The 14,796-nt window shown below is 48.7% G+C and overlaps 1 protein-coding gene across 1 annotated transcript; it reads left to right on the top strand.

Moving 5' to 3' along the window:
* Positions 1-205: 205 nt before the first annotated feature.
* Cd2 (CD2 molecule) lies at positions 206-12,205 on the top strand. Its single transcript, XM_021158767.1, has 5 exons — positions 206-320; positions 430-738; positions 4,881-5,111; positions 8,204-8,323; positions 11,828-12,205. Exons 1-5 carry the CDS (start codon positions 266-268, stop codon positions 12,145-12,147), a joined length of 1,035 nt encoding a protein of 344 aa, XP_021014426.1. The 5' UTR covers positions 206-265; the 3' UTR covers positions 12,148-12,205.
* The last annotated feature ends 2,591 nt before the right edge of the window (positions 12,206-14,796 follow it).

The raw sequence follows: 14,796 nt of genomic DNA, 5'->3' as shown, positions 1-14,796 counted from the left end.
TTTTGTAAAGATTAAAATGTGACACAGACACCTATTTCGGCTAAGGAGGGCAGCAAATGCATGAGTCGTTTTGATAGGGTCTCGTCTCTCTCTCTCTCCTTCCCCATCTCTCCCTCTCCCTCTCCCTCTCCCTCTCCCCCTCCCCTACTGTGAACAGCAGGCATGAAAGACACGTGGTTCAGGTTGCTGGGTGTGGCTTCTGCCAGCCTCACCACAGTCCTGACAGAAAGAACTCAGAGTCACCCCTGGGAAAAGAACTCTAAAGATGAAATGTAAATTCCTGGGTAGCTTCTTTCTGCTCTTCAGCCTTTCCGGCAAAGGTAAGCATTTGTGCGGAGCTCTTCCGGAGACCTTGGAGTGGCCATTAGAGTCGAAGAGGGAGATCCTCCGTAGTCCCAAGATCTCAGAAACCATCTTACTTTTTTACAGGGGTGGACTGCAGAGACAATGAGGTCATCTGGGGTGTCTTGGGTCACGGCATCACCCTGAACATCCCCAACTTTCAAATGACTGATGATATTGATGAGGTGCGATGGGAAAGGAGGGGCACCCTGGTTGCAGAGTTTAAAAGGAAGGGGATACCTTATTCCCGACCAGAAACGTATGAGGTCTTAGCAAACGGATCCCTGAAGATAAAGAAGCCGATGATGAGAAATGACAGTGACACCTATGAAGTAATGGTGTATGGCACAAATGGGATGAGTACGCTGAAGAAGAAGCTGGACGTGAGGATTCTGGGTAAGTCTCCATTCCCTAAAGGTTTTCATTTTAGGACGGCTGCTATGTAGCCTTTCTGTAGCATCCCCATCCAATGTTACCTGTGTGGCCCACAATGAAGACTCCAGTGGGTGAGGGTGGCCCTCAAACCTGTCTGCCCTTCATTCTCTCTTTGGGTGGCTGTGGGGTTGTGCAAAGACTCCCAGGTTACAGACAGGCATTAATCAGAAAGAAGACAGGTTAGCAGAGAAAAGACATGGACATCCTTGGTGGCTGATGAAGCTGTAGCTAGACAGGATGTCAGAGGGTGCCTAGGAGCAGTGAGCCTCTTGTCTGGAGAGCTATGTTTAAGCCAGGGTAGGTGAGAGGGCACGATACTGAAGAGCAACAGGAGAAGACCAACCAGGAATCCTCTCCTGTGAAGCCAAGCAGGTGGTCTTAATCTTGGTAAGAACCAGCAAGTGAGCTGGAAGAAGTGACTGATGCCCAGGCTCCTGGCATGGAGTATGTGCTCCAGTGGGATCTCTAGCGTTCTAAGAGCTTCTAGTGAGAAGAGTTGTCATTGATAGTCATTGGCCTGGAGTAAAGGGTGCCGGGGAGATGAGGAAGGGTGCAAACATGCGGGTGTGGGAGTGAGGAGGACGTGAGGAAGCTTGGGTGGGTGAGAAAGAAGAGAACGAAGCCTGGGATGCCGCCGAAGCTGAAAGTCCAGGGACAAATGGGCAGCTCGCACCAATGGGTGAGAGGAGAAAGCCTGCCCTTGGCTTGCAGAGAAAGCTGAGAATGCCTTGTGCAGAATAGATCAGCCATTCAGGGAGCACACAAACATTCTCAGCTTCACACAGGAAATGTCACTACAGAAAGGGCTCCCCTCATCCCCCTGTGGGTGTCCTTCCTGTCTGATACTCAGCACCCGGGCCTAACACCAACCCCTCTCCAAGGCCCCCTGTTAGCTCCTCTGTATACAACCCTTTCCAGACCCTAATCCTGTAACTTTATCTAGAGAGAATGTTCCAGAAATGGGGTAGGAATGAGAACGACCACTCATCGTATTGAACCCTGTATAGCCTATTCTTGTACTCTATCACTGACACCTGGGGTGATCGTGGCTACTGGAGAGAAGTCAGGCGCTTGTTAGCTAGCCTGGTTTTCTTTGGCAATCCTGAGAACTTCAAATTACAAGCTTCTATTCACCTATAAGGAAACAGGCCTGGTCAGAAGTGGCCGTGTTCTCACTGTTAGACAGGAACAAAGTCAGGCCTTCCCTTGACAAGGATGGTGATATCCCAAACAAGCTCGTTGGTATATAATTCACATACCACACAGTTTGCCCGTTTACGGTGCGCAGTTCAACAGCTTTCTGCATAGTCACAGAGTTATGTGGCTGTCACCATAGGCAACATTTTCCTTACCCCCTAAAAGGAAACCCATACCCCTCAGACTAAAAGCGGTGGCTTCACTACTGTATGCAAATGCCAAGGTCACACAATATGCTGACTCAACTTGAGGGCCTGTCCCCACTATATACAACTATATATTACGCAGCATTGGAAAATTGTCCTCGGACCCACCCCAAACCTGATTACCCAGTGCAGGTTATGTATCACTTACTTAATGAGTTTGAGATTAGAAGTGTTTAGGATTTGGGGCTTTTTGAAGATTTCAAAATGTGTGTGTGTGTGTTTGCTATATCTTGGAGATGGAACCTAAATATAAACACAACATTCACCCATGCTTATATATACACATCATACACACTATTCAAGACTATTTAAAACAATATTTTAAATAGTATTATGTAGGAAACAAGGTCTCACAGCATGAGAATTTCCATGTGTGGTACTGAGTTGTGGCTTGACAGAGTTTGGAACGTATCAGATTTGTCTATTATCAGGATGTTCGTGAGGCCTATACTATCCAATGAGGGGTGTCGTGAGTTGTGAGTGTAATGGTGCCCTATGTGTTCCTAGATCTTACCTTCCCTTATCAGGCAGAACAGTTCAGGGTCCCTGGACTCCTGTGGGGGAGAGAAGCCTAAGATTAAGGAGTCATATCTAGCCGGGAAGTACTGGTCCATGACTTTAATCTCAGTTCTTGAGAGGCAAAGGCATGCAGATCTCTGTGAGTTAGGGTCCAGCCTGGTCTACAGAGCTAACTCCAGGACAACCAGGGTTACCCAGAGAAACTCTGTCTTGAAAAACCAAAGGGAGTGGGGGACAAAGGCATATCTAGGAGCGCCCTTCTCAAGCAGTCCAGGTCACTTTCAGAAAGCCATTTTACAGGGAAAATATCTACAGAAGGATGCTGGTTACTGTGTCTGCATGAGTTAAGTACAAGCGTGCATTTGAAAGCTTTAGCAGCTTAAGTAGGATTGCCACTTAAAATGTTGACAGAGATGTACATGTCCTGGTGCTCATGAAAAGAGGCCATAATGGTACAATTTCAGAGTAAAGGATTGAAGGTGGGTTATGAAGTCACGTGCTCCAGGGGCTGGGGACATAGTGCAGTGGTAGAACTTTTGCCTTAATGCCTGAGGCTATGGATTCAACCCTCAGCGAGCATAGCTCTCTGACTCCCAGGTTCATAATCCAGTTTTAATTTGAAAAAATATATTATGGGTTTATGCATAGAAAATATCCGATAAAGATATGCCTCAAAGTGTTAATCGTCCTGAGTAACAGAACTGTAGGTGATCTCCAACTGCCTTTAAAGCCTTTTAAACGTTGATCAGTGTTTCTTGAAATAATTGGATCTTACTATGAAGAAGGTTTTTCACTCTAGAAAGACAGGCAGTCTCTTGCCAGGCAGCCCTGAGACTACACGATGTGCTCTGCTGGATGGTGATACATCCCTCATCTCCTTATTCTGAGATACTCAGAATCTCAGGATGGAAAGGAAACTGCATTTCTGCATGCTTGTAGGTTGGGCAGAAATGGAATTAGACTCGGGAGGCCTATGGGGAAGACACTGTGGTCTGAAAGCTAGAGAGAGGGGAAATAGGAAAAATTCACTGTTGCCCTGCATGACGAATTCAGGTCTTCAGGTGGAGAATGGGGAGCTGGGCACTAGGTCTAATCTCACTAACGCCAAGGATGGGGTATTTCCCCCTGGGCTGTTAAGCAGGAGGGGTGTGGAGTTTGTAGTGTGAGTCTGAGACTAGTGACTTGTCCAGGGCTTGGCCACAGGTTGTCTGGTTTGAGACAGGTAGGAAGCCATTTTCCTGTTTTTTAAAGTTGAAGTCCTTCAAGGCCAGAAATTAACTCAGAACCTTGGGGCTAGGAACGGCAGCGTCCTTTCTGGCTTCCTGCTGGCTCCCCCCCAACCCCCACATGAAAACTCAGGAGGGCAGAGATGCTGTATAAACACACGTCACCATGCCTATTTTACTCATATCCTGTGTCTATTTACCAGAAATGGTTCTGTTCAAGATACTCTATGTCAATTCAATACAGTTATCAAAAGAACTTCAATATAATGTGTCGTAGTTGGTAGGATGCTTGCCTACTATGCAGGAATACCTGGGTTTGATCTACAGTACCACATGAAACCTGGCATGCTGGCACATACCTGTGTCCTAGCCCCTGGAGGTGGAGGCGGGGGGTGGGGGGAGGATCAGAATTTCAAGGCCATCCTCAGCTACTGAGTTTGAGACCAGCCTGAGCTATGTTGAAACGTTGTCGAAAAAACAAAAACAAAAACAAACCAAGCCAGGGCTGGAGGGATGGCTCCGTGGTTAAGAGCGCTGGCTGCTCTTTCAGAGGTCCTGACTTCAGTCCCCAGCAACCACATGGTGGTTCACAACCAGCTAAAACGTGATCTGATGCCCTCTTCTGGCATGCAGGTGTATGTGCAGATAGAGCACTCACACATAAAATAAATAAATCTTTATAAAAGAAAAACCAAAATAAAAGCAAGACTAGGACTTTTGAACTTCCCTGGTCCCAAACCAATTCAATTTTATTAGGCATATTTTTTAAGATTAAAGAAACAAACAAAAGCCCGGCCATTGTACATGGGACCATGGTTCCATAATCCCGGCTCTCAGGAGGTAGAGGCAGAAGGAAGATGACTTCTAAGCCAATAGGTCTACAGAGTGAGATCTGGTCTTAAAAAGAAAACAGTATCCAAAAATGTGCCTAACAGAAATCAGATGTTTCTTTTAGAGAGAGTCTCAAAGCCTGTGATCCACTGGGAATGCTCCAACACAACCGTGACCTGTGAGGTCTTGCAAGGGACAGATTTTGAACTAAAGCTGTATCAAGGGGAAAAACAACTCAATAGCCTCCCCCAGAAGAACATGAGTTACCAGTGGACCGACCTGAGAGCACCATTCAAGTGTGAGGCGATAAACAGGGTCAGCAAGGAGTCTAAGACGGAAGTTGTTAACTGTTCAGGTAAGGTGGAGTGAAGCAGGGCGGGGATGGGGTGGGGGGTGCAGGGTGGCCCACAGGCATAGGGGTAGCTTGCCGGCCTACAGCGCTACAGAACCTGAGCTGGGAGGCCAGTCTGGCAAAGGATCAGAAATGAAAAGACAATTATTTCTTCCTGGAACCTTTTGGGGAGGCAGGCTTCTGGCTACCCATTTTGGCAGTCCACTCACAGATGTGACCGCTTCAGGCAGGCTAGGAGCCTCTTCCAGAAGAAAGGATTGCAGGGTTGAAGAAGGTTCTTTGCAGGAAGGGACTCTGACTAGCCCAAGGTCCCTCTGCTAGCCGGTGGTCTGGATTCTGACGTCTCTTTAAAGGTTTCTTTTGGGCATCTGATATGGAGCAAGGTTTCAGAATGCCTGGGAGGCAGGGCAGGGGAGAGCCGAGCTGGAGAACAGAGAGGCACACCCTTCCTGCCACCAACCGGAGACCAGATCTGCACTGCAATGGCTCCAGTCAACCCTCAACACCAAAGGCCTGATTGATCTCCAGAGCCTGGAGCTCCCGGAAAGAATTTGGCTTTGTTTTGCTCCAGTTTGCTTTGCTTTTCGGGGAGAGTCTTGCTAAGTAGCTAGCCTAGGCTGGCTCCCAACTTGCAGCAAAGCTCCTGCCTTAGTCTCTTGCTGGGATTACAGATGTACATCCCCGTGCCCAGCACCCAGCAGCCGTATTTGAGGAGAAGGCTATCATAGTGCCCAAGTTCCAGCTTGGGATGTTTCAGTCAATCCGACTTGCGCTGGTATGACCCTAACAGAGCTCCCTCCCCTCAGTGGGCTCCATATGCTCTACAGAGAAAAACAGTACTGACATGAGAGCATCAGGTGGGAAGGAAGCCATGGGACTCACTCTGCCTCACTTGAGTGGGCCTTTGAGCTGCCTTACAATATGGCGGCTAGGTTCTCAGAGCAACCTGAAAGCAAGAGTCAGTGTTCCAGAGAGAAGTGACAGCCCTTTAGAACTTAATTTCCGTTACTCCTGTGCGTCACTTAAAGATAAGAGTGCAGCTCACATGTGCTCGGAGGAATCAGACGGCAGTGAAATGTGTGTGTGTGTGTGTGTGTGTGTGGCTGAAGGCACAGATGCAGAAGGATTTTATTACCCCCCACACCTTAGGTTCATGGATAGTCTCCCTCTTCTGCCTCCCTGCCCCCACCCTCTATTCCCCAATCACAAAGGCACGGGGGGGGGGGGGGGCAGGGCAAAGCTGCCTCTCCAAGACTCCAAAAACGTTTTCCTCTTTCAGAAGGCCCTGAGTTAGAGACACCAGACTTAGTCAGTGAACCAACAAAGAACGGTCCCATCTATTGATCCTAGAAATTATTCATTGTTTATTTGAAATTCAAATTTAACTGGCTGTCTCGTATTTTATCTGGCAACCTCATGCTTCATATTTAGTGTAACTAGATCCCTCCAGAATAAAAATAAGTATTTATCAAGGAGGGCGAGGCCTTGGAAGGCGAGAATGCTAGGTTTGGGAGCAGGGGACCGTGCAGCTTCCTTAACCTGTAGTTCAGAGCAGAAGCTGAAACTAGACCAGGGAATGGCCATGAAGGAGAAAAGTGGGGGTTGAAAACTCCTCCCATTCTAAGGCCAAGGCAGGCAGGGATAAAGTGAGTGTGTGCTGAAGTGCCACGGGGAGGAAGCAGCTGGCCCTGGAGTAGTGCTCGCTCACATAAACATAGGCACAGTGTCTCCAAGAGGAGTGACGGGAAGAATGGTTGGAATGAGATGCTGCAAGGACCTATGACAGAGCTACAGCTACTGATGTCCCCACCAGGGACACCACCAGGCACCCAGAGTGCTACAATGGTTTAACCTCAGACCATACTGTGGAAGCCGCAAGCCTGCTTTCCAAGAGTGTCTGGGGAAGGGCTGGAGGTCCGCCTGAGGACCCGTAGGGAGGATCTGTTGGAGTCAGCTTGGACAGGACGCCTTGTCTGTCCACCCTGCTCACACTTGGGAGCTGACTCTGACATTCCAGGTCCTTGGCAAGTCAACAGGGCCTGAAGGTCCCTGAATTCATCCTTGAAGCAGCTTCAGGGGTTGCTGAGGGATGCCCCTGTGCAGACAGTGCCCAGAGAGGTTCTCAGCTCACAGGCAAGGACTGGCTGAGGGGAAGACTGGAGGGACAGAGGTAACAACCAACATCAACAGCTTGCTTTGATCTTCTGCCCTGCTTGGTGGACCTCCGGCTTGCCTGGGGCCCATCCCTGGTCAGGAGTGTTAACAGTCTTTGGCCTCTGTGAAGCTAGGCTCAGCTCCCGTTTCTTCTCCCCACCTTCCTTTGAGCCCCTGCTCCAGCTGCTCTCTCTAACTGCTATTGATTCACAAAGAACAGATGGTTTAGCCCCCCTCCTGGGAAACAGCTACCAGAAAACCCCCAGGGTAGAGAGTATAGCAAGAGCAAGACCTCACCTCTAGGTGTTGTTTTACAGTTTACAAAAGCACTTTTCCATCCATTATCTGATCTGACTTCTGACAGCTACTCTGTGATGTAAGGTGCATTGTTTCCATTTTACAAAGAAGGAAACAGACTCAGAGAAGTGTGGCGTCTTACCAAAGGTCACACAGCTCTTACCTGGAAGAGCTAAACTAAGCCTATTGCCCTGCGCAACCACGGCACTGTTTTCCTCTGTTATTCTTCCCTGTTCTGGCAGAAGAAGGGATCAGAACGGCATATGCCACTGCTAACTGTTGAGTATCTAGGCGGCTTTCCTGAACCCAGGAGGAGTTTGGGAGGAAGAAGAGCTGAACACTGAGGTTGGGGGATGCTTCACTTGGGGGAAAGGTCCCATGAGACCTCAGGCAACTCATCCTCCGTCTCTAGAACTTGGATGCTCTTTTCCTCAGTGGGGGATGGGGTGAGATGGGCAGGCACTGCTCCTCAGCCCTTGCAGATTTAAGTAGCACTCCAGGCCCCAGAAGCTCAGCCTCAAGGAGGCGGAAAACCCCGTGGAACTCTTTCATCTGTTTGATGTAGGAGGCTGGGGCCTGGGCCATAGAAATGAAGGGACCACTCTGCCCAAGACCTTTCCCTTAGCCATATTTTCTTCTTGCAGAGAAAGGTCTGTACCTCTATGTCACAGTGGGGGCCGGTGCAGGACTCCTCTTGGTGTTCTCAGTGGCGCTCTTGATTTTCTGTATCTGCAAGAGGAAAAAACGGAGCAGGAGGAGAAAAGGTAAGCACACCCACCCCTTTATCACTGTAGGCTGCAGTGAAATCCCCATGGGACCGTCCCTCCTCGAGTCTGCGAAGGGAAGAAAGGGATGGGCAGAATCAAACAGCTGGGTTGGAACCAGAGCTTCTGGGTGGCTCTGTTATGTGCTCAGATTGATTTCTGAGGGACAGTTCTCAGGGGTAACATCAAAGGACCCTTGAGAAGCTGCAGCCAGGTTGTATACCTTCCCAGAATCCACCACGTGAGGCTGCTTTGGTGAAAGCCAAAGTGTGGAGATCCCTGAATCGTCCACAAACTTTCATAAGGAGAGAGAGATTCCCACCCAAATCCCATGTCTGTGTCTTGGCCTTGGATGCCTCAAAGGTGCGTTCAGGGCCGAGCTCTTAGGAATATGGATAAAACTATCTCCAGCCAGGAGCCACTGGGAGTGGGTCAGTGCAGGGTGCTCAGTGTGTGTGAGGCTGTGAATTTGATTCCCAGAGCTGCAAGAAAATAAAGCCCAAATGAGGGTGATTGGTGGCCCTTTGTTTCCCGGTTGGATGTTTAGGAAGTGAGGTGTTCAGGCTGGGAGTATGGCTACCTTGATGCAGACTTGTCCTGCAGCCTACAAAGCAGAAAGTAGTTGTGGTGATCCTAAGCAGGGAGCCGACCACCCAAGGGACAATATGTTAGGGACTATGTTCAGGTGTGTAACCGCGGATGCTGGGGTAAGGGCAGTCTTTAGTTGGTTACATGCTAGTGGGTGGACATGTCCCTGGGGTCCTGAGAAATCTCAGACTCACACAGGGCTGGGTCCCGTCCCTGCAGGTCTCCATCACCCGAGTGATGTTCAAATACTGACTTCCAGCACAGCCCATAGGCAGGGTCTGCCCATACCCCACAATGCTGGCCCCTGGCCTGGAGCCCAGTAGGTTTGGCTTCCTTCTTCACAACTCATTTCTCAGTGTTGCCCCATCCTCCTTCAGGCCAGCATCCTCATCTGTCATCTCACATACCACTTCCCCCACCTGGGGCTGGGGACATCATTCTCTCTGCACCTTTCATGTCTGGGAACATCATTCCCAGGTTTCCATCCAGTACAGCTTAGTGGCTTGCAGAGACCTTGACACTGGCTCCCTTATCTCTGTGCTCTGCTCATACTGTCTCCATCTCTCCTTATAAGGCCCATGAACACTGCCCAGGGGTCAGACACATTCCTCCAAAGTGGACCTCAGGTGTCACCCAACACATGTCAACCTCTGCCACCACCAGACTGGGAAGAGAAAAATGACAATAGCTCACGTGAATAAAGTGGCCTGTTCCAGGGACAAAGTTCAGTTTTTTCAATGTAAGGTAGACATTTGCACAGATAAAGACGCTAGCTATCACCCCAGATCATACAGCCCATAGGCCAAAGCATGACTAGGCTGAGGCAAAACCCCTAGTCCTTGAATTTCTAGGCAGTTTTATCTTGTTCTTACATAACTCCTCTTTAAATTGGACATCTATGGGCCTGGCTTTCCTCACCTGCATCTATAACCCAAACTGAGCCATCAAGAGATGGTCTTACAAGAAAGAAAAAGAACCGAAAGGCTCCTGGAACAGATGTTTAGGCAGTGGTAGACCTTGCTGGAGAGGTTGTACTGGGGTCCTATGCTCCTGCTCTTAAGAGGTGGGTGGCATAGGTCATAGCAAGTGTATGGCTTCCCCAGAGCAAGATTGCTGCCCAACTCAGTGTAAGGGCTCAGTGTCTGGTCACACCTCTCACCCTCTCACTTCTCACATGGTTCTTTGCACCTTCTGGTGGTCCCCCACCTTGGTGGAGGCTGACACTGTGATGTACTGTTTGGCTCTGTCACTCACGAAGGACAGTGTTGCTGCCTGAGTCATTACTGAGGCATAGCAATGGGCCTAACACATAGAACACGAGAGAAAGCACAGGAGGGAAAAAAAAATGCCACAAACAGAAGAGCCAGCAGAGAGCCAAGGGAGCATGCCACTGTGCAAGAAGGACCACCTGCTGGTCTGTGTCTAGGACCCAGGATTAGGGTCAAAGTCTCACCTATACCCTTCCAAACACCGCAGGCACTTCTGGGACACCGAACATGGCATAAAGGACATGTTCTATCTTTTGAGTGTCTTTTTATGTATGTGCTTAGAGCTCGCAGGTCACTCAGGTGTCAAAACCACCTTGTTTGCCTTTGAGGCTTTGTGTTCATAGTGCATTTACAGTAGTTACAGTAGCCAGTGTATCACCTGGGGTCCATATGTCAGCCCTCTGGTGATGCGGAGACATGCTTTTCAAGACACATGTTCTAAAAGGTTACAGGCAACCATTCATTTACCCCGCAGAGAAGCTCCTCCTGGCTCCTTGAGGAAGGCTAAGGCACAGGGAGTGGAATACCAAGAATGTGCCCTGAAGGAGCCCAGCAGTGGCTCCAGGCTTCTGGCAGCTGCCTGTTCCCACAGATTTCCTGGGTGGCTTAAAAACAGTGTAAGAAGATCGACACAGTCTCAGGCTTGTCTTCCTGGACAGAAGCCACACAAAGCAGAAAATCCCCAAGCGTGGGGAAAGGAACCATTTTTCCCACGAAAGCCCAAGAGATGGGTCTTGCTTATGAATTTTGGAAGAGCTAGCCCATTTCTCAGGGCGAGATTGTCCCTTAGAGGGCACTCCAGGTTCCTTTCAGAATGTGGCTTGTGTGACAATCAAATTGAGCAAAAGGCAGACCTACTGTAGAGACTTCACAGAAGGCGTATAGTCTCTGATGCCCTTCATGACCACTCAGACCTGGGTTCAGTGGGCTCGGGCCCTGAGGGTTGTTGCTTAGCAACCTTGCTGATTATCTCTGGCAGCATCCAGCTACAACTCCCAGATGCAATACTCACTCCACACTCTAGAGCCTTAAGTACAAAGCTCTCCACCCAGGTGTCTTCTTCCCTCACATTTTTGAGTTCTAAAGAGGCCTAGGGTCTTAGGGTATCTATGGGCAACGTTTCTCTCTCCCCTGACACACCCAGAACTTGAAGAGGGTGGGAGTAACTTCTCTTTCCTTTTCATATCTCCTGAAGCAGCTGGTTTGATGCCTATCACATGAAGCGTGTTCAGTGGCCGCATCGTGGGGCTGGGGAGGCAGCTCTATTACTAAAGTGCTTATTTTTCAAACATGAGGACTGAAGTAGACTCGTCAGACCCACATAAAACGAGCAAGGTGGTACTTGCAACCCCAGAGCAGTGGCAGGTGGATTCCCTGGGCCTAGCTGGGCTTCTTGATAAGTTGCAGAGCAAACAGAGACAGACAGACAGAGAGAGAGAGAGAGAGAGAGAGAGAGAGAGAGAGAGAGAGAGAATATGAATCTCAAAAAGAAGAAAAGTAGACAGTGCCTAAGAAATGGCATCAGAGATTATCCCTTGGCACACACATACATGCTTATCTACATATGTACTCACACACACATTTGCACACCCGTGTTATATTGTTCATTATTGTCAGAATGAGTTCTTAAAACATCTTGCCATTACAGATGAAGAGCTGGAGATAAAAACTTCCAGAACAAGCACTGTGGAAAGGGGCCCGAAGCCGCACTCAACCCCAGCCGCCGCAGCAGCACAGAATCCAGTGGTGCTCCAAGCTCCTCCTCCACCTGGCCATCACCTCCAAACACCCGGCCATCGTCCCTTGCCTCCAAGCCACCGTACCCGTGAGCACCAGCAGAAGAAGAGACCTCCTCCATCAGGCACACAGATTCACCAGCAGAAAGGCCCTCCTTTACCCAGACCCCGAGTTCAGCCAAAACCTCCCTGTGGGAGTGGAGAAGGTGTTTCACTGCCGCCCCCTAATTAAGAAGGCAGAGTCCATCATTTCCAATAAAAAGCTGTGTGGATTTATCTTCTTCAGGTGAGCTTGCTCACTCTTCCGTCTAGTGTTTAATGGAAGTAGGACCCAAGTGCTTCCCAAGACTTGCAGGACAAAGTGGTGTCTTTTAATTCAGCTACACAGTCACTTGGTCTGGCCTCTGGAATCTGAGACCTCTTCTTAGATCTTTCATGGCAGAAACACAGAAACCACAAACATGTGCACATAAGGTTGTTGGACAAGCAGCATAAAGGCCTCACCTTCCTCTCAGGTCCTCTACCCATGTGAGCTACCACATGACTGCTGGCTCATGTCCTACAGACAGCTACCTGAGCAGAGGTTCTTGAGTCCCCCAGGTGCCTCAATGGACACTGGTCACTTCCCTTGAGCAGGGGTAAAATAAAAATTTAACCCTGCTTATTTTGGAAAGGAGACCAGGAAGGAATAGGAAGCTGCAAAAATGGGAAAGAGGCTGGTTGGGATGACAATATCAAATCTGGTCCACTCGGGCCACTCGATTGATCTTAGGAGTCATCACCTGAATGACCAGAACCGACACCTGTGTATCAGCTGCAAAGGGGTCCCAGCATCTTGTGTAGACACCTTTGTACACACACTTTAACAACAGGTGCCCCATGGACACTCAGTTTCTTGACCATTCAAATGGGCTCACAATGGTCTGTAGCATTATTAGTGTAAAGAGGGAGTCTCTATAGATACTGGAGATACCAAGAACCCATCAGGTAACATCCAGAGGGCAGGATAATACGCCTCTGGCTCCATTCCTGAGTTCTGTAAGTGACCCTCATGAACAGGGCAGAGCAGTCTCACTAGCAGTATGGTAGACCCACCCTGGAGAGGCTGAGGTTGGGGGAGGTGTTCAGTTAAAATTGGAAACTCATCTACCAGAGGCACCTGCTTTACAACATAGGGCACACTTGTGGCCCGCTCTGCCCACTTCTTGTCTTCTTAGGCTGGTAAGCCTGGGTAAGAGCTGGCAGGAAGCTCTGAGAGTAAACCACAAAGACTGACTATACTAAGGACTTCCTGTGGGGGCTCAGTTATGTTTTCCTTTCAATCTGGTGCCTTTTGTTTAGAACCCAGTCAATGACTTAGGTCAAAGACAAACTAAGTTCTATGCCCCATTCCCTTTTCTTTTCAAAACAGGGGTTTCTCTGTGTAGCCCTGGCTGTCCTCGAACTAGCTCTGTAGACCAGGCTGGCCTAGAAGTCACAGAGATCCACCTGACTCTGCCTGTCGAGTGCTGGGATTAAAGGTGTTCACCACCACCACCTAGCCATGCCCCACACCTTTCGAAATGTTCAAACATTAGTTCCAGTTACACAGGATCTACCCAGGCAGGAGAAGAGCAGATGGTCTCTGACTTGAGGATTTCACCTCTGTCTCAGTCCCAAGCAATGGGATCCTGGCCCATTGGTCAGGCCATCCTGATACAATAGCTTCTCTACCTCCATCCCTTCAGAAAGCCTTCTTTCTTTTCCATCCTCTTGCCCTGCCTTTCTTCTACTGTTCTGTAACATTTTGTATGGCACAGGACACATCTAGCATGCGATGTTTGGTCCTTTATGACAGTCCCTTTATTCATTTGATAGTCATTGAACTCTGCTGTGAATCTGTGTTAGAATCTAGAAGAAGGCACTAAAAGCAAAAGGAACAATGACATCTGTGTATCTAGGCAGCTCAAGAGGCAAGGCAGGCAGTGGGCCAACGACAACACAAATGGAGCCTGTATTGGCAAACACAGATCAGAGGCAAGCCAGGGAGCTCAAGAAAAGGCAGACCAAGGACTGGGTCACTAAACTGGGGTGGCATGAGAGCTTCTGAGAGGAGGTGACATCTGAGTTGAGCTGTAACGGGCTAGAACAGCTAAGGTAAGAGATGCTAATAGACTGGAAGCAAGGATGCAGAGTTACCCACGGCGAGGAAAGGGCTGCTGCTGACATCGGTTCCGTAGTCCTTTCCAACTGTCTTGTTTTGCCAAACTGCAAGGTCGCATGAACTTTTCCTGGGAGATGTAAACATCTGCTTTCTCCAGACAGGTCAACAGCAACAGACCACAGCACAGCTCCATCGAAGTCTTACTTAGTAAACTAGTGAGTTTATCAGGTCTACTTACAGAGCATGAGTGAGGGATTACTCACAGGAGGAGCATGAGTAACTCCAAAGAGGCCACATTACTGAAAATCTCACTGTACCATAGAAGAGGATTTCTCCATAGCTGCATAGATAAGCCCCCTTCAACCACTCTTCTTTTCTGGAGACTTGTAGCTTGGCAGAACTATACACAGATGGGAGGGTGGTGCAGAAGGGTGTGGCTGAGATTCCAAGAGAGACCCCGATAACTCTGACCACTCTTCCTTCTATAAGAGGAGGTCAATCAATAGTAGTGGAAATAACCTGTATTGTTTTGGGGTCCTCTCTGACCAACAACTTTAGGGAGGTAGCTCATCTCTGGGCCTGGCCGTTTCCATTAGTAACCTCTGCTTTTTGGAATATCTCTTTTCAACCAAACAGGATTCCTTTTGCTCATTCTTTTTTTTTTTTTTTTTTTTTTTTTTTTTTTTTTTTTTTTGCTTAGGTATCTACTCAGCTATTAAACAACAAATTTATGAAATT

Source organism: Mus caroli, chromosome 3 (genome assembly GCF_900094665.2).
Source record: "Mus caroli chromosome 3, CAROLI_EIJ_v1.1, whole genome shotgun sequence".
NCBI lineage: Eukaryota > Metazoa > Chordata > Mammalia > Rodentia > Muridae > Mus > Mus caroli.
The sequence above is the reverse complement of the archived record's forward strand: the minus strand, read 5'-3'. Positions and strand labels throughout refer to the sequence as shown.

Bases quoted from the DNA above. Each gene is read 5' to 3' on its own strand.
- Cd2 (XM_021158767.1), top strand. From the start codon at position 266: ATGAAATGTAAATTCCTGGGTAGCTTCTTTCTGCTCTTCAGCCTTTCC. The intron at 739-4,880 runs GTAAGTCTCCAT...TGTTTCTTTTAG, and splicing joins GCTGGACGTGAGGATTCTGG to AGAGAGTCTCAAAGCCTGTG. The intron at 8,324-11,827 runs GTAAGCACACCC...TTGCCATTACAG, and splicing joins ACGGAGCAGGAGGAGAAAAG to ATGAAGAGCTGGAGATAAAA.